Raw genomic sequence first — 19078 nt, 5'->3', positions numbered from 1 at the left:
AGATCACGTGTAACCACACCAGCCCAGGACCTCTACATCCAGCTTCTTTACCTGTGTCAGACCGGCCACTCGGACAGCTGATGAAACTGTGGGTTTGTGTAATCAATTAATGTATGCACAAACGGTCAGAAACAGTCTCAGGCAAGCTCATCTGCGTGCTCGTTGTCCTCACCAGGGTCTTGACCTGACTGCAGTTTGGCATGGTAACCGTCTCTCCTTCGATGGCCACTGGCATGCAGGTGTGCTCTTCACAGATTAATCCCGGTTTCAACTGTACCAGGCAGATGACAGACAGCGTGTATGGCATCATGTGGGCAAGCAGTTTGTTGATGTCAACGGTGGTACCCCATGGTGGTTATGGTATGGGAAGGCTACAGACAACAAACACAATTGCATTTTATCAATGGCAATTTGAATGCACAGATACCATGGCAAGATCCTGAGGCCCATTTTCGTGCCATTCATCCACTGCCATCACCTTATGTTTCAGCATGATAATGCACGGACCCATGTCACAAGGATCTGTACACAATTCCTGGAAGCTGAAAATGTCTCAGTTCTTCCATGGCCTGCATACTCAGACACCCCTTGAGCATGTTTGAGATGCTCTGGATCGACGTGTATGACAGCATCTCCTAGTTCCCACCAATATCCAGCAACGCCATTGAAAAGGAGTGGGACAGTGCATCTCTCAGGAAAAGTGGGGATTTCAAAAACACAAACTGCCATGACTTGATATTTCAATTATTATTATTTATCAAAGATAGAATAAAAAATACATGGTAAAATGAATGAGTTTTTTTACTTTAGAAGGTAGCTAACGTTACCTAGCATTTACGAACTTAACGTTACATACATGGCTACTGGTAGGTAACGTTCAAAAACAGCTCACAGTGAGTGAATAGCCTTCTTGCATAACTGGAATTCCTTACTGTCTTCTGCAGACAGTGACTAACGTCCGATAACCCAAATGACGTTGAGTGGCACCTTTCGAGACCCCCATTTCTAATTATATGGTTGCTTTTGAAAAACACCCACTCCTTTTGAAACACCCACTCCTTTTGAAACACCCACTTTTCCAGAGAGATGCACTGCACTGAGATGACATATAGCTAGGTGGCAGCAGAGACCCTGAAGGACGATGTCGCAGCTGGATACCTCTCGTGTCCCAGCTCATTGCTGCCCCTCAGAGTATCTCAAGTTAAATGCCGACCGGGGTACTGCAGGCTGCCATTAGCTACTAAGTTACCCTTAACTTCTTCTGTGTGGAATTTTAATTATTATTATTAATTAATTTTATTTTATTATTATTTTTAAAAATCGGTTCAATGACATACATCTGGTGTAATAGAAGCAATTATTAGTTCCATGAATGTCTTCTAATTTGTATTTATTTACATGAAAATTGCCATTTTCCCATTCCCTATAATCGGGGGATCCTGTATTCGGCAAACAATGCCAGCAGTGCTGCAGTCGGCCTTGAACGTCGTGGCTTCAATGAGAGGGGGCAGTGTTCCCTGATTTGATCCAACTTTATTTTTCAGATCTCGTCTTTATTTCCCCCCTAGAGGGCAACCTCTAACAGTTAGTCAGCTCAGAAGTAGCTCCTAGCTAGACCTACCATAAAAATAAACACTGTACATCGATTCACATACTAGACAAGTTTAGCCTACTCTAACGAATGATAAATTGACATAATGAAAGAACTTGAGGTAAACTTGTATACAGAGGTAAACTTGTGTACAGTAGAAAACCTTTCTCGGTCAGTTTCAATGAAATGGACTCTAGGGCGTGTAAAATAAAAACAGGGATAATATTGGTCTAATGGACTTCCTGTCATACGAAGACTGACCTATGTGTTCCTGGGTGAGAGAACTCAAGTATCCCATCTAGTGTTCAAACATGGTTTTACAACATTGATTTAAAAAAAGGCTGTAACCATTATCCCACTGAGCACTTCAGGAAACAAATCTAACCAAAATGAACATTATATTTCTCTCTTAACATAGTTAGTGTAACCTAGTGATACATGAGGCACAAGTATTTTCATAGCATGTTATTAAGCAACTCACGAATCAATGCAGACATGAAGTGCCTCAGTCTGCAAAACATCACACATGCTATAGTCCTCTAATGTCACAATAATATGTAGAATTAGTAGCATTGAAGAGAAGGAATGTGTCATTCTCTTTCCAAACACTGGCTACTTTGAGAATAGAAGACTGTCTAACCTCTCATGGGCTCTTTCCACTCCAAGGCATTTTTCTTCTACCTCCCTCAGTGTGAGTTCTGAGGTGTCCCTTGATATGGCTGGACTGACTGAATCCTTTCCCGCAGACAGGACAGGAGTAGGGCTTCTCCCCCGTGTGGACCCTCAGGTGGGTCTTCAGATGGACTGACTGGTTGAAGCGTTTACCACACACGTGGCAGCGGTATGGTCTCTCTCCTGTGTGAATGCGTTGGTGCTCCTTTAACCTGCCTGAGTAGCTGAAACTCTTGCCACACACGCCACAGTGGAAGGGCTTATCCTTAGAGTGAGAACACATGTGGACCTTGAGGTAACTGGTAGAGGTGAATGACTTCCAACAGACTGTGCAGAGGATTTGCCTGTGACTAGTGTCACCACTGTGTGGTTCTGTGTGGGATAGCATGTGTGCCTCCAGTTGGGATAGCTCACAGAACACAGCACCACACTGAGTACATGAGTGTGTCTGTGTGTCCTCTGGTCTTCTTTCTGGATCTCTCGAAACATCAGGAACACTTTCAGTGTTCTCACTCTGTGTTCTAGAACAGTCTGGATTTACTGCAGAGAGGGGCTGAGACTGAGGGGAGTCACTGGTTGGTTCTGATAGTGATACTCCATAGCCCTCTCCACCAGGTTCTGTTTTGATCTGTCCAGTTGTGTTGGTCAGTAGAGAGTACTTCTCTCTGTTCTCCACAGTTTGGGGAAGATGTGTGGGCTGAGGTGGCTCCTGATCACAGTCACTTTTCACACAGGGAGGAATGATTATGGAGTCTTCTTTGGTATCAGCCTCCGGCCCTTGAATCTGCTCTTCCTCCTGATGGGTCCTGAGTTCACCCTGTTCCTCTTTAATCTGTGTGGGCTCTGGGTCCCTCTGCCCCAGACTTGGGCTCCACTCCTGCTCACAGTGCTGTTGCTCAGGGGGAGTTTGCTGCTCTGAGACCCAAGAGACAATGGGCTGAGGAGCTGGTGTAAAGAAGACAATAAATGACATCAATGAAAGCAATGACAGCTATTGACACTTGATTGACAAGACCAACATTGTGTTAGCTAGCTTGTTCTGTTAAATGTAATCGCTATGTCTCTGGCTGAATTGAATATCACCCTTTCCCCACTCCTCTATTTGCACAGTCACCTGTGCCACTTTCATATGCACACATCTCCCAAAGCAGAGGGAGTGGAAATTATGGCTGGTGTAGGGGCTAATTAGATATAGTGGGGCAGAAAAGTATTTAGTCAGCCACCAATTGTGCAAGTTCTCCCACTTAAAAAGATGAGAGGCCTGTAATTTTCATCATAGGTACACTTCAACTATGACAGACAAAATGAGAATTTTTTTTCCTCCAGAAAATTGTAGGATTTTTAATGAATTTATTTGGAAATTATGGTGGAAAATAAGTATTTGGTCACCTACAAACAAGCAATATTTCTGGCTCTCACAGACCTGTAACAACTTCTTTAAGAGGCTCCTCTGTCCTCCACTCATTACCTGTATTAATGGCACCTGTTTGAACTTGTTATCAGTATAAAAGACACCTGTCCACAACCTCAAACAGTCACACTCCAAACTCCACTATGGCCAAGACCAAAGAGCTGTCAAAGAACACCAGAAACAAAATTGTAGACCTGCACCAGGCTGGGAAGACTGAATCTGCAATAGGTAAGCAGCTTGGTTTGAAGAAATCAACTGTGGGAGCAATTATTAGGAAATGGAAGACATACAAGACCACTGATAATCTCCCTCGATCTGGGGCTCCACGCAAGATCTCACCCCGTGGGGTCAAAATGATCACAAGAACGGTGAGCAAAAATCCCAGAACCACACGGAGGGACCTAGTGAATGACCTGCAGAGAGCTGGGACCAAAGTAACAAAGCCTACCATCAGTAACGCACTACGCCGCCAGGGACTCAAATCCTGCAGTGCCAGACGTGTCCCCCTGCTTAAGCCAGTACATGTCCAGGCCCGTCTGAAGTTTGCTAGAGAGCATTTGGATGATCCAGAAGAAGATTGGGAGAATGTCATATGGTCAGATGAAACCAAAATAGAACTTTTTGGTAAAAACTCAACTTGTTGTGTTTGGAGGACAAAGAATGCTGAGTTGCATCCAAAGAACACCATACCTACTGTGAAGCATGGGGGTGGAAACATCATGCTTTGGGGCTGTTTTTCTGCAAAGGGACCAGGACGACTGATCCGTGTAAAGGAAATAATTAATGGGGCCATGTATCGTGAGATTAAGTGAAAACCTCCTTCCATCAGCAAGGGCATTGAAGATGAAACGTGGCTGGGTCTTTCAGCATGACAATGATCCCAAACACACCGCCCGGGCAACGAAGGAGTGGCTTCGTAAGAAGCATTTCAAGGTCCTGGAGTGGCCTAGCCAGTCTCCAGATCTCAACCCCATAGAAAATCTTTGGAGGGAGTTGAAAGTCTGTGTTGCCCAGCAACAGCCCCAAAACATCACTGCTCTAGAGGAGATCTACATGGAGGAATGGGCCAAAATACCAGCAACAGTGTGTGAAAACCTTGTGAAGACTTACAGAAAACATTTGACCTCTGTCATTGCCAACAAAGGGTATATAACAAAGTATTGAGATAAACTTTTGTTATTGACCAACTACTTCTTTTCCATCATAATTTGCAAATAAATTCATTAAAAATCCTACAATGTGATTTTCTGGATTTTTTTTTCTCATTTTGTCTGTCATAGTTGAAGTGTACCTATGATGAAAATTACAAGACTCTCATCTTTTTGAGTGGGAGAACTTGCACAATTGGTGGCTGACAAAATACTTTTTTGCCCCACTGTACTTCGATAACCACTTCAACCGAGCCAAGGAAGCTAACTTTCACCATAAAAATGCACCGTTATAATAAAGCATTCGATGTGTCATCACATTTCAAATCAAACTGTCACATGCGCCAAATACAACAAGTATAGACCTTACTGTGAAATGCTTACTTGCAAGCCATTAATCAACAGTGCAGTTCAAGAAGAGTTGAGAATATTTACCAAATAAACAAAAGTAAAAAATAATAAAAAGTAACACAATAACACAGCCATATACAGGGGGTACCGGTACCGAGTCAGTGTGCGAGGGTACAGGTTAGCTGAGGTAATTTGTCCATGTAGGTAGGGGTGAAGTGACTATGCATAGATAATAAACAGTGAGTAGCAGCAGTGTACAAAACAAATGGTGGTCAATGTAAATAATCCGGTGGCCATTTGATTAATTGTTCAGCAGTCTTATGGCTTAGGGGTAGAAGCTGTTAAGGAGCCTTTTGGTCCTAGACTTGGCGCTCTGACACCGCTTGCCATGCGGTAGCAGAGACAACAGTCTATGACTTGGGCGACTGGAGTCTGACAATTTTATGGACCTTCCTCTGACACCACCTATTATATAGGTCCTGGATGGCAGGAAGCTTGACCCCGGTGATGTACTGGGCTGTACGCACTACCGTCTGTAGTGCCTTATGGTCAGATGCCGAGCAGTTGCCATACCAGGCGGTGATGCAACCGGTCAGGATGCTCTCGATGATGCAGCTGTATAACTGAGGATCTGGGGACCCATGCCAAATCTTTTCAGTCTCCTGAGGGGGGAACAGGTTTTGTAGTGTTCTGTAGTGAACGGTCTTGGTGTGTTTGGACCATGATAGTTCATTGGTGATGTGGACACCAAGGAACTTGAAACGCTCAACCCACTACAGCCCCGTCGATGTTAATGGGGGCCTGTTCAGCCCCCTTTTTCCTGTAGTCCACAATCAGCTCCTTTGTCTTGCTCACATTAAGGGAGAGGTTGTTGTTCTGGCACCACTCTGCCAGTTCTCTGACCTCCTTCCAATAGGCTGTCTCATCGTTGTCGGTGATCAGGCCTACCACTGTTGTGTCATCAGCAAACTTAATGAGGGTGTTGGAGTCGTATTTGGCCTCGCAGTCATGGGTGAACAGCGAGTACAGGAGGGGACTAAGTACACACCCTTGAGGAGCCCCAGTATTGAGGATCAACGTTGCATACGTGTTGTTGCCTAACCTTACCACCTGGGGGAGGCCCATCAGGAAGTCCAGGATCCAGTTGCAGAGGGAGGCGTTTAGTCCCAGGGTCCTTAGCTTAGTGATGAGCTTATTGGGCACTATGGTGTTGAACGCTGAGCTATAGTCAATGAACAGCATTCTCACATAGGTGTTCCTTTTGTCCAGGTGGGAAAGAGCAGTGTGGAGTGCGATTGAGATTGCATCATCTGTGGATCTGTTGGGGCTGTATGCAAATTGGAGTGGGTCTACGGTATCCGGGAGGTTGTTGTTGTTCTGAGCCATGACCAGCTTTTCAGCCTTCATGGCTACCGACGTTAGTGCTACGGGGCGGTAATCATTTAGGCAGGTTACCTTCGCTTCCTTGGGCACAGGCTGTCAGATTTATGTAAAATAGCCTACTATTCCTGTGATGAGTAGATTGGATAGTCATAACTTAGTCTAATAATATAACTCAATCAAACACTGTTCGCAAAAAAAAACAAAAAACTGTTCATTGAGTGCGTAGAGCAGGCCTAGCGTGTGTGTACTAGCTAGCTAATGTACGGCATGTAGTGACGTAATGCTAATTGGCTTTGTACTGTTTCAAGTACACTCAATGGCAGTTGTCGTGGCATGTAGTGCAAGTTCACACAAAATAATGGAGAGGCGTACCTAATTATAAGACATAGGTGGCAACCTGTGATAAATAGCTATCTAGCATTACACAAACACCTGTGTGTAAGCATAACAGGGGATGTAGTGTGGTTAGTCAACTGGAAGCACACAGGTTATGCATCTGTGCAAAACTGAGACTTTCTTTAATTGAAATATTATGTATCGCTTATATGAAAGATAAGGGGAATATCAGCATGTGTTTAGAAAACTGGTTTGAAAGCGATGATTGGAGTTTCTAAAAAATAAAACACAGCTTCGGAATTGTAGTTCACGTGGAGCCAACGGTGGTGGAATGTAACACATGGGAACCCTAGATAATGGAGAAGGGTTTCCGAGAGTTATGGGACTCCCTTTTAAAATAAAAGTAAAATATTGTAAAACGACTGTGTGGGGGTTATTAATTTGAATGCTCGTATTTATTATTTAAAAGTGGAACATGTATTGCACTTAAGTCATCAGTGTGTCCCCAACTTTATGGGTTTATTGATCCCCTCGCCACCGAGGGCCCTCTGAACGCGTTGGTGGGGTGGTTTGGGATTGATGACTCTCCGCGAGTAGATACAATTGGTTGTTTCCGGTTCAAGTATTTAACCTAACGGCCGTTTCCCCTAAAAAACAAACCTCCGCCCAGGCGTCTCTTTACGCCTGCTACATTAGGTATTCGCCGTGTCTCTGCCCTACAGAGTCAAATACTGTAGAATACAATGCAATACGTGTCTAGATAATACGTGTAAATTAGAAGAGTACAGTAGTCTTGATGGCTACATACCCGGTGTGATCAAGTGTCGTTTCAGGTATTGATTCTCTCTCTTTGTCCGGGTTATTTCTTCCTGGTACTCGGATATCGTGTTTCCGACCACTCCAAGTATATCCTCGGCAGCTTGCATCAAACGCTCAGTTAGAAATACATTCAGATATTGTAATTTAGTCATTGTTTGCAGATTAACGGGACAAAATATCTTCCTGAAATACACGTAGCTAGCTAGAGCTTGTTGTCAAATTTACCGCTGTGAAGCAGGCAAGAATAAATAAGTACTTCCGGTTCATGGATTTTTGGAATCCTTCGGAATAAGAGTCCCGTCCTGTTTACTTTGTAAAGGAATAATTAGGTCGAAAAATTATGGAAAATGTACACTTATTCAAAGAATCATGCATATTGTGATTTATTTGTTCACTTTAATCCAATCGTTTTTCATATTGTACATACACAGAAAAGGGGGATCCATTCTATTCAGGAGCACTTCTAGTTTCCAAATCCACAGAGTTTACACCCAGAGGAGCTTTTACTGTGACACAACGTACAGATAATTTTGTATAGTGCAATAGCTATACATGTTCAATTTGAAATCCAATATTTTTTAAAAGTTGATGGACCACTCTGTAAGGGCTGCCAAATGAGCTTCAACACTCCTATGGATGTAAACTCGAAGTGCTCCTGAGAAGAATGGACCCCACTTTAACTCCGACAGAATGTACATCAAATGGTGTAAATACTTGTATGTTCAACGTGAAAAACATACTAAACATTGTGCAATACGCATGGGCTAATTAAGTATGGGATGATTATTCATATTGTTATTATTAATATTATCATTAATGTTTTGTTATTTGTATTACTGTTACCTATCTAGTAATCATTACTTTTAATGCTGTTAACAATATCAATTATATAATATTTGAGCTATAAAGGCGATTAATTGTATTCATTTTTTCATCTTGTTAAACAAAATTTTAAGTCTGCTTACATTTCCTCATAAAATTTTACCAATTTTGAAGGTTTGTATTATTTTTCACCCTATTCATTGTAGGACCTATATTTTGAAGGAAAACCCCTTGGGACTTATTCTTTCTAGGTCTTGCTCAGTTGTGTAAAAAAAACTTTAAAGTTCCACTTAAGTCGTTTTTTGGGGTACTTGTACTTTACTTTTTTAAATGTTGCCTACTTTTACTTCACTACATTCCTAAATTAAATAATGTACTTTTTATTCCATACATTTTCTCTGACACACAAAAAAACTTGATAAATGGTCCAATTCACACACTTATCAAGAGAACATCCCTGATCATCCCTACTGCCTCTGAACTGTCAGACTCACTAAACACAAATGCTTTGTTTGTAAATTATGTTTGAGTGTTGGAGTGTGTCCCTGACTATCTGTCAATAAAAAATAAACAAGAAAATTGTGCCGTCTGGTTTGCTTAATATAAGGAATTTTAAATGGTTTACACTTGTACTTTTGAAACTTAATTATGTTGAAGAAATTCCATTCACTTTTGATACTTAAGTATATTAAAAAACAAATACTTTCAGTATATTTTACTGGTTGACTTTTACTTGAGTAATTTTCCAAGTGCACACTTGGAACGCTGTAAGCACGGAAGTGATGTCGGCACTCTAGTCGCATATGGCCGTGTTTACCATTTAAATGTAGGAACGTGTTGTATTAATTCTAAAGGATTGTTTGTCTCTGACATTGCTTCTACATATGCATTGCTTGCTGTTTGGGGTTTTATGCTGGGTTTCTGTATAGCACTTTGTGACATCTGCTGATGTAAAAAGGGCTTTATAAATACATTTCATTGATTGATTGAGAAGACACTATAGTGGCTGAGCGCCACTACACAACACTGATCAATACATGAATTGCACTAGAACGTTGACAAACGGTGCCCACAAACTGTTAGTGCCTACAGAAAGCTGTCCCAATAGCAGTCCCAACAGCTGAGTCCCAATAGCAGTCCCAACATCTTACCACTGCTCCACCTGGCTATCAGTGGAGCCTTGTCTGGCAGCGAAACAGTTAATTCAGCCTCATTTACTGCCTTTAAAAAAACATAACTGATATGGCTGATTTGCTTAAACAAAAGGGGTTTCTACTGACTATTGAGATGTACAAACTATGGCATAAGGGAACGACAAGTGGATAAGAGGAAATCTGTCATTTCGATTAAAACATTAATGCGCTAAGATGGACATAGTCAATATAACTATTTGTTCAGCAATTTTAAAATGTACAGAGACAGAATTCAGAACATAGGTCGTTCTTATAGTGTTCTTACTGTACACCAAGTCAGAACCGTAGGATAAATAAAGGGGGCATATAAGCAGACAATGAAAGCTCTTAAAATATTCAGTGATTACATTTCTCTAAAACAGGTTATAGGCTACATGTGCACCACCAAGTCAGAACAGTAGGTTAAATTAAGAGGGCAAAATTTACCAAATTATTAGAGCGAGGCACATGGGTTACTAACAGCTTACTACACAACATATACTTAGTATTACTTTCTTAGCTACAGTATAAATATCTCCCTAGCATATTGCAGTATTTATGCAGCAACATACAATACATCTTTGGACTCAACTTGTTGTGCTGTGCTCACTTGAACAGAAAGGTGGTGTGGCGGTCCTTCATGGGCAAATTTTGTCATAAAAAGTTGGCATCAAAGTCTGGCATTCTCTGGATTTGTGGTGTTTTCAAGACAACTGGGAACTCGGAAAAAAACAAGGTTGAATCATGATGATGACAGTGATCTTCAGGTTGTAGCTCTAAAAAGAGGCCCAAGTTCCCGACTTACAATTCCTAGTTGGATGACCGTTCAAAACGTATTTTCCCAGTCGGAGCTAGTTTTTTCCCTGAGTTCCCAGTTGTCTTGAACTCACTGGTCAGATTTCCCAGTTCCGAGTTAACAGTTGTTTTGAGTGCGGCAGAAATCATGCTGGATGGACAGCATGGCCAACGTTGAATGTTTTAATTTTAAGCTTGGAAAAGAGACCCTTAAACTTAGAATTGGGGCCACACACCCACTCAACTGAATAGGAGGCTAGTGATTGCTTTGCAATACTTGCAGTTAGCCACGGATTCCTTCCAAACCTGAGTATGTGTGTGTTCATATCCACTTCATAATGTTCAGATATTTTTACAGTTCCCATACTTTCTTTTTTTTCGTAACCTGAAGTCCCTGTAGAATTTAGTACAGCCATGGTGTTATGGAGCTGTCTCGGGAATAGCTGTCCATCTATAGTTTGTCCACAATGAGAAAGGCATGCTTACCCTTCTCCGTCTGTTGCCTTTGTACCGGATACGGTCTCTTACGACGTTCCTTTATCTCCCTTGGAAATTGAGACCAAATTTTGTCCCTTTAAGCTCCCTTCCCCTACTTTTGATCAGCTCCTTTCGTTGATATCGTTCAAATTTTGCAATGATCGGTCGGGGACCCTTGGTCTTGTCGCTCTGAGCTCCAAGTCTGACTACTTGGTGGAAAGCCACCTTGTTTATAGTCTCTATAGGAAGTTTCAAGGCCGATTGCATGAATTCTCTGATCGCGCCCTCTGAGTTTTTGGAATGCGTCCTCAGGAATCCCAGGAAAAAAATGATTTTCACACATGCTATGACTTTGTATGTCTAGTAGTGACTCCTTCATCACCCTGTTTTCCCTGAGTAGACAATCCATGTTGGAATCGTGGATTTTTACCTTGGCTGTGAGTGCCTTGTTCTCTCCTTGGAGAGTGAGAATTTCACTCTGGCTAAACTCCAAACTCCCTCTCAGCCCTGCTATACATATGCAAAAATTGTGTGTAGATTGAGGAAAACAACTATTTAATCAATTTTAGAATGAAGCTGTAAGTAACGTAACAAAATGTGGAAAAAGTCAAGGGGTCTGAATACTTTCTGAATTTCACTGTATGTAATCAAAACAAGCACAAATGCTTCAATTCATGAAGGTCATGTTAATTAACTGACTCATATTATCTCATAGAACAAAAGATTTAAGATCGAAGCTTGTGTTACCCTGACCTTATTTTCGGTGTTTATCCCAAAACTCGATTCTTTCCCCATTCATTTCCCCTATCCTGTTGGAAGGTGAACCTTCACCCCAGTCTGAGGTTCTGAGCGCTCAGGAACAGGTTTTCATCAAGGATCTCTCTGTACTTTGCTCTGTTCATCTTTCCCTCAATCTTGACTAGTCTCCTAGTCCGTGCCACTGAAAAACATCCCCACGGCATGATTCTTCCACCATCATGCTTCACAGTTGGGATGGTACCAGGTTTCCTCCAGACGTGACACTTGGCATTCAGGCCAAAGAGTTCAATCTTGGTTTCATCAGACCAGAGGATCTTGTTTCTCATGCTCTGAAAGTCTTTTTAGGTGCCTTCTGGAAAACTCCAAGCGGGCTGTCATGCGCCTTTTAGTGAGGAGTGGTTTCCGTCTGCCCACTCTACCATAAAGGCCTGATTGGTGGAGTGTGGCAGAGATGGTTGCCCTTCTGGAAGGTTCTCCCATTTCCACAGAGGAACCCTGGAGCTCTGTCAGAGTGACCATCGGGTTCTTGGTCACCTTCCTGACCAAGGCCCTTCTCCCCTGATTGCTCAGTTTAGCCAGGTGGCCAACTCTAGGAAGAGTCTTGGTGGTTCCAAACTTCTTCCATTTAAGAATGATGGAAGCCACATTGTCCTTGGGGACCTTCAATGCTGCAGACATTTTTTGATACCCATCTCCAGATATGTGCCTCGACACAATCCTGTCTCAGAGCTCTAGGGACAATTCCCTCGACCTCATGGCTTGGTTTTTGCTGACATGCACTGTCAACTGTGGGACCTTATATAGACAGGTGTGTGCCTTTCCAAATCATGTCCAATCAACTGAATTTACCACAGGGGGACTCTAAGTTGTAGAAACATCTCAAGGATGATCAATGGAAACAGGATGCACCTGAGCTGAATTTCGAGTCTCATAGCAAAGGGTCTGAATACTTATGTACATTTTTACATTTTTAATACATTTGCAAACATTTCTAAAAACCTATTTTTGTTTTGTCATTATGGGGTGTTGTGTGTAGATTGATATTTTTTTTTATCCATTTTAGAATAAGGCTGTAACATAACAAAATGTGGAAAAAGGAAAGGGGTCTGAATACTTTCTGAATGCACTGTATTAGCAATTTCTGAGACTCACTCAGCTAATTCCTTTGATAAAGCAGTAGCAATACAAGCAATACAAATACATATTCAGAAACATATCCCTCTAATGCTTAGGGAAGATCTCATGTAAAGTGATATTGAAGTGTTGTGGCTTCAGGTTCACCTATCTCAACTAAAGCTTGTTATTTTAAGGTGTTGCAATAGGCCACCAAGTGCTAACAGTCAGTATCTAGATAATGTGTGTGAAATGCTTGATAGTGTATGTAATATAAACAGAGGTCTACTTTTTTGGGGACCTGAATATTGACTGTTTCCATCAAGCTGTTTGCTCAAGAGGAAGCTTCTCACTGTAACCAGTGCCTGTAATCTGGTTCAGGTTATTAAATCAACCTACCAGGGTGTTTACACTACAGGAACCAAACTCTGCAAAAAAAGAAATGTCCCTTTTTCAGGACCCTGTCTTTCAAAGATAATTCGTAAAAATCCAAATAACTTCACAGATCTTCATTGTAAAGGGTTTAAACATTGTTTCCCTGTGGAATGGTCGTTAAGACAGTAACAGCTTACAGACGGTAGGCAATTAAGGTCACAGTTATGAAAACGTAGGACACAAAAGAGGCCTTTGTACTGACTCTGAAAAACACCAAAAGAAAGATGCCCAGGGTCCCTCCTCAGTGGGTTTACATCTCATTGCAAGTACTGGCAAATCTGGTGCAGTCCATGAGGAGATGATGCACTGCAGCACTTAATGCAGATGGTGGCCACACCAGATACTGACTGTTACTTTTGATTTTGACCCCCCCTTTGTTCAGGGACACATTATTCCATTTTTGTTAGTCACATGCCGGTGGAACTTGTTCAGTTCCTGTCTCAGTTGTTGAATCTTATGTTCATACAAATATTTACATGTTAAGTTTGCTGAAAATAAACGCAGTTGACAGTGAGAGGACGTTTCTTTTTTTGATAAGTTTCTATAATCCACATGTAGAACTAATACTGTAGCACTTTGTTCTAAAACCCATTGAATGCAGTGATCTCAATATAGTGGCTATATCCAGGAAAGACAAGATTCCAAAAGCTGGGCCTAAAATAGTGTATAAGAGATCATACAAAATATTTAGCTGTGACTTATGTAGAAGTAAAAAATATTTGTTGGTCTGATGTGATTAATAAGAAGCATCCATATGCTGCACTTAATGAATTTATGACATTGCTTCTTCCAATTATTGATAAACATGCCACCTGTCAAGAAACTGACTGTTAGAACTGTTAAGGATTTGATGAGGAATTGAAGAACGATGGTTGAAAGAGATGGGGCAAAAGGAGTGGTTAATAAGTCTGGCTGCACATCTCTTTGAGATTTGAGAAATTATGTGACTAAACTTAAAATAAACTTATGAAGACAAGGTCAATGATAAAAATAATGATAGAAAATAACTTGAGTACTTTAAATTAAATTATGGGCAGGAAGACACTCGTGAATTCTATGGTTTTTATTAGATTACTTGTAGTCTTTCATGTTGTTTGTCTGTAATTTTTGTAATGACTTGGTGCTGCCTATCTTGGCCAGGACACTCTGGAAAAAGAGATTTTAAATCTCAATGAGCCCTTTCTGGTTAAATAAAGGTTAAATAAATAACAAAATTCAGCTCCATCTTCCATAAAAATCAGATGGCTTATTCAACACAAAACCATTTAATGTTGCAAATTATTTTAATAATTACTTAATTGGCAAAGAGGGCAAACCTAGGCAGTAAATGCCAACCACGAACAGTTGAAAGAAAATAATGACAGAAAAGCATTGTAAGTTTCAATTTTGTAAAGTTAGTGTGGAAGAGGATTGTTATCGATCAATAATGACAAACCTCCTGGCATTGACAACTTAGATGGAAAGCTGACCTGCCACTGTCATTAAACAAAGCCTGTGTCCATGTCTGCTGATGATTCAACCCTATATGGGCCAGCAACCACAGCTAGTGAAATCACTGCAACCCTAAACAAGGAGTTGGTCAGTTTTAGAATGGGAGGCCAGTAATAAACTGGTCCTGAAAATCTCAAAAACTAAGAGCATTGTATTTGGTACAAATCATTCCGTAAGTTCTAGACCTCAGCTGAATCTGGTAATTAATGGTTTGGCTCTTGAGCAGACCAAATTATTTGGTGTTATCTTAATATTGTAAATTGTCATGGTCAAAACATATTGATTTAATGGCTGTAAAGATGGGGAGAGGTCTCTCCGTGGTAAAAAGATGCTCTGCTTTTTGACACCGCCATCCCCTAAGCAATAATATGCATGCTAGTCTCTCTTGGCTAAGTGTTGAGGAAAGACTGACTGCATGGCTTCTTGTTTTTATAAAGAAACACCAATGTGTTCGAAATTACAAATTGTTTGCATAATCAACTTACACACAGCACTTACCCCGCCAGACATATTTTCAGTCGCCAGGTCCAGAATAAATTCAAGGAAACTTACAGTATTATACAGAGCCATGATTGCATGGAACTCCCTTCCATCTCATATAGGGAAAGTGAACAGCAAACCTGGTTTTAAAAAACAAATAAAGCAACACCTCATGGCACAACGCCTCTCCCCCATTTGACCTACTTGTTGCGTGTATGTACTAACATGTATGTGGAACTGAGTGCACACACACACTACATGTTAATGTTTAACTGTAAAGTCTTTTGTCTGTAATGTCTTTTTCGTTATGTGTTGGACCCCAGTAAGACTAGCTGTCGCCATTGGCGTCGGAGAATGGCGATCCTAATAAAAAAAAGGCATCTTTCATCTACCTCCCTCGGGTGTGAGTTCTGAGGTGTCCCTTGATATGGCTGGACTGACTGAATCCTTTCCCACAGACAGGACAGGAGTAGGGTTTCTCCCCTGTGTGGACCCTCAGGTGGGTCTTCAGATGGGCAGACCGGTTGAAGCGTTTAGCACACACGTGGCAGCGGTACGGTCTCTCTCCCGTGTGGATGCGTTGGTGCTCCCTGAACCTGCCTGAGTAGCTGAAACTCTTGCCACACACACCACAGTGGAAGGGCTTCTCCTTATTGTGAGAACACAGGTGGACCTTGAGGTAACTGGTAGAGGTGAATGACTTCCAACAGACTGTGCAGAGGATTTGCCTGTGACTAGTGTCACCACTGTGTGGTACTGTGTGGGATAGCATGTGTGCCTCCAGTTGGGATAGCTCACAGAACACGGCTCCACACTGAGCACATGAGTGTGTCTGGGTGTCCTCCTCTGGTCTCCTTTCTGGATCTCTCGGAACACTTTCAGTGTTCTCACTCTGTGTTCTAGAACAGTCTGGATTTACTGCAGAGAGGGGCTGAGACTGAGGGGAGTCACTGGTTGGTTCTGATAGTGATACTCCATAGCCCTCTCCATCAGGTTCTGTTTTGATCTGTCCAGTTGTGTTGGTCAGTAGAGAGTACTTCTCTCTGTTCTCCACAGTTTGGGGAAGATGTGTGGGCTGAGGTGGCTCCTGATCACAGTCACTTTTCACACAGGGAGGAATGGTTATGGAGTCTTCTTTGGTATCAGCCTCAGGCCCTTGAATCTGCTCTACCTCCTGACGGGTCCTGAGTTCACCCTGTTCCTCTTTAATCTGTGTGGGCTCTGGGTCCCTCTGGCCTAGACTGGGGCTCCACTCCTGCTCACAGCGCTGTTGCTCAGGGGGAGTTTGCTGCTCTGAGACCCAAGAGACAATGGGCTGAGGAGCTGTGGGAAAGAAGACAATTTACATCAATGACAGCTGTTGACGCTTGATTAGCAAGACCACCATTGAGTTAGCTAGCTTGTTCTGGGAATGACATAGCTATGTCTCTGGCTGAATCCCATGTCACCTCTTCCCCTCACCCATCCATCCATTTGGGCATTCACGCGTGCATCTGCCATACACACAAATGAACCAAAGCTGAGGGAGTGAAATTTATGGAGGGTGTAGTGCAGCGTTTCCCAAACTACAGGTCGCGAAAGAAACAGACAAATTGAAATACTATCAAAAGTACTGTCAGACTGATGTGTAATAGACTGTCATATCCCCAATTTAAAAAGGTAAACATTGGCCGTTGATTACATCACTCTTTTTTTAATACATTGTGTGGTCGCGGAAAAGTGTTGATCAAAATGGGGTCGCAGGCCAAAACATTTTGGGAACCCCTGGTGTAGGATTTAATTAGACCCTCCGATAACCACCTGGATCAAGCCACGGCACTGCATTATTTGAGTGTGTTGTACCAGCGCATAGGCGGCCAGTGAGTTTGAAGTTAATTGTCACCATTAAAAATGGCCTTTTGTAATAATGCATTCCATACATCATCACATTTGCAAACTTATGTTAGTTAGCCTGCTATTCCTAATGTGATGAAAAGATTGCATAGCCATAATTTTGGCTCATAATATATACAGTGCCTTGCGAAAGTATTCGGCCCCCTTGAACTTTGCGACCTTTTGCCACATTTCAGGCTTCAAACATAAAGATATAAAACTGTATTTTTTGTGAAGAATCAACAACAAGTGGGACACAATCATGAAGTGGAACGACATTTATTGGATATTTCAAACTTTTTTAACAAATCAAAAACTGAAAAATTGGGCGTGCAAAATTATTCAGCCCCTTTACTTTCACTGCAGCAAACTCTCTCCAGAAGTTCAGTGAGGATCTCTGAATGATCCAATGTTGACCTAAATGACTAATGATGATAAATACAATCCACCTGTGTGTAATCAAGTCTCCGTATAAATGCACCTGCACTGTGATAGTCTCAGAGGTCCGTTAAAAGCGCAGAAAGCATCATGAAGAACAAGGAACACAAATCTAAATTAGGCCTAAAAAAATCCTGCACCCCCTGTCAACAAATTGTTCCGCTGTCTCCAATTTACCATATTCGGAGAATGATTGTGTACCCTATTTGCAGATAATCTTTTTTTAAAGCTCAAAAAGCACTATTAGCAGTATGCAAATCAGGGAGCCAAATAAACGGCTCTTTCACCGACGCGATTCCCAACGTTCACCAAAAAGAGCCGTTCGTTCGCGAATGACCCATCACGAGTGCACGAGTGGGAACTCCGGTATTTCGCGCTGATGAAAGATAAGAGCCATATGTATCGAATGATACTTCAATGATTATTGAAGTTTCTAAAGGTTAAAACAGCGTCCGGATTGTAGTTCACGTGAGGTAGTCGTGGGCGAAGCTAATGGCTGAAACTATAGGAGAAGCCTTCTGGCTGCTTAGAGATTGAGAGCTAGGCATCCACCGTCTTTCTGCCCCACAGAGTCAACTATTGTAGAAAACAATGTAACTTTTCTAGCTGTTTAGCTAATTCGTGTAAATGAGAAGTACAGTAAAGTAATCTAGCTAGCTACATACCCGGTGAGACCGGTGTGATCAAGTGTTGTTTCAGGTATTGGTTTTCTCTCTTTGTCCGGGCTATTTCTTCCTGATACTCGGAGATCGTGTCTCCGACCACTCCAAGTATCTCCTCGGCAGCTTGCATCAAACGCTCAGTTAGGTACACATTCAGATATTGTAATTTAGTCATCGTTGGACGATTATTGGGGGCAAAATATCTTCCCGAAATACACGCAGCTTGCTAAGGCTTGTTGTCAAACGTGAACGCTGTGCGCACGGAAGTGACGTCGGCACTCTAGTCACATTCACCATAGGAACGTCAAATTAATTGTTCATCTCTGTCACATTGAACAGACACAATCACACAGGAAGAATTGAACAGATTGATTATCTTCTTGGGCAGCTGCTGAATTTTCCTGTATGTGGTTACTGATAGGGGACACACACATTCCTAAGGAGTTTCTCTCTCTGAATACAGCCATTCATTATTACAGTTACAGTGCTTTGCTGTATATATATTTTTTTAATGAATGGATACTTAATAATTCATTAAGTTTATTCAAAATAACCATTCATAGTATTGGTTAATCATATCAATAGGAATGTTTTGATAACAATGCAGTACTGACCATTACCTCATCCATGCAACGTTTTGCTGACACTGATTACAGTCTAATGCACAGTTTACATCGTGACGCATTTCAATACACTGTCATTTTCACGGAGTCTTACCCGCTGTTAGTGTGCTACCGCAGCCTGGATTCGGGGCGTTCCCATTGGTTACTTCATGAACACCCCCCTCGAGCATCCTATTGGTTACAGCATGAACGCCCCCCATCTCGAGCAGAACATTTCATCAGCGTTTC

At 41.9% G+C, this 19078-nt stretch overlaps 2 protein-coding genes across 2 annotated transcripts; both read right to left on the bottom strand.

The window, feature by feature from the left end:
• Positions 1–1513: 1513 nt before the first annotated feature.
• On the bottom strand, positions 1514–7963 carry LOC110537031 (zinc finger protein 629). Its single transcript, XM_021622746.2, has 2 exons — positions 7701–7963; positions 1514–3208 (listed from the first exon to the last, which is right to left on the bottom strand). The coding sequence occupies exons 1-2, from the start codon at positions 7861–7863 to the stop codon at positions 2235–2237; spliced, it is 1137 nt and encodes a 378-aa protein (XP_021478421.2). The 5' UTR covers positions 7864–7963; the 3' UTR covers positions 1514–2234.
• A 6589-nt stretch (positions 7964–14552) lies between these two features.
• LOC110537030 (zinc finger and SCAN domain-containing protein 5B) lies at positions 14553–18498 on the bottom strand. Its single transcript, XM_021622745.2, has 2 exons — positions 18231–18498; positions 14553–16578 (listed from the first exon to the last, which is right to left on the bottom strand). The coding sequence occupies exons 1-2, from the start codon at positions 18400–18402 to the stop codon at positions 15644–15646; spliced, it is 1107 nt and encodes a 368-aa protein (XP_021478420.1). The 5' UTR covers positions 18403–18498; the 3' UTR covers positions 14553–15643.
• Between the last annotated feature and the right edge of the window lie 580 nt (positions 18499–19078).

This window comes from Oncorhynchus mykiss, chromosome 12 (genome assembly GCF_013265735.2).
Source record: "Oncorhynchus mykiss isolate Arlee chromosome 12, USDA_OmykA_1.1, whole genome shotgun sequence".
NCBI lineage: Eukaryota > Metazoa > Chordata > Actinopteri > Salmoniformes > Salmonidae > Oncorhynchus > Oncorhynchus mykiss.
This window is presented reverse-complemented; position numbering and strand designations above follow the sequence as displayed.

Excerpts from the sequence above, each read along its gene's own strand:
- LOC110537030 (XM_021622745.2), bottom strand. The coding sequence starts at position 18,402 with ATGACTAAATTACAATATCTGAATGTGTACCTAACTGAGCGTTTGATG. Across the intron at positions 16,579-18,230 it reads GATCACACCGGTCTCACCGG|CTCCTCAGCCCATTGTCTCT; the intron begins GTATGTAGCTAG and ends TCTTTCCCACAG.
- LOC110537031 (XM_021622746.2), bottom strand. The coding sequence starts at position 7,863 with ATGACTAAATTACAATATCTGAATGTATTTCTAACTGAGCGTTTGATG. Across the intron at positions 3,209-7,700 it reads ACGACACTTGATCACACCGG|CTCCTCAGCCCATTGTCTCT; the intron begins GTATGTAGCCAT and ends TCTTTACACCAG.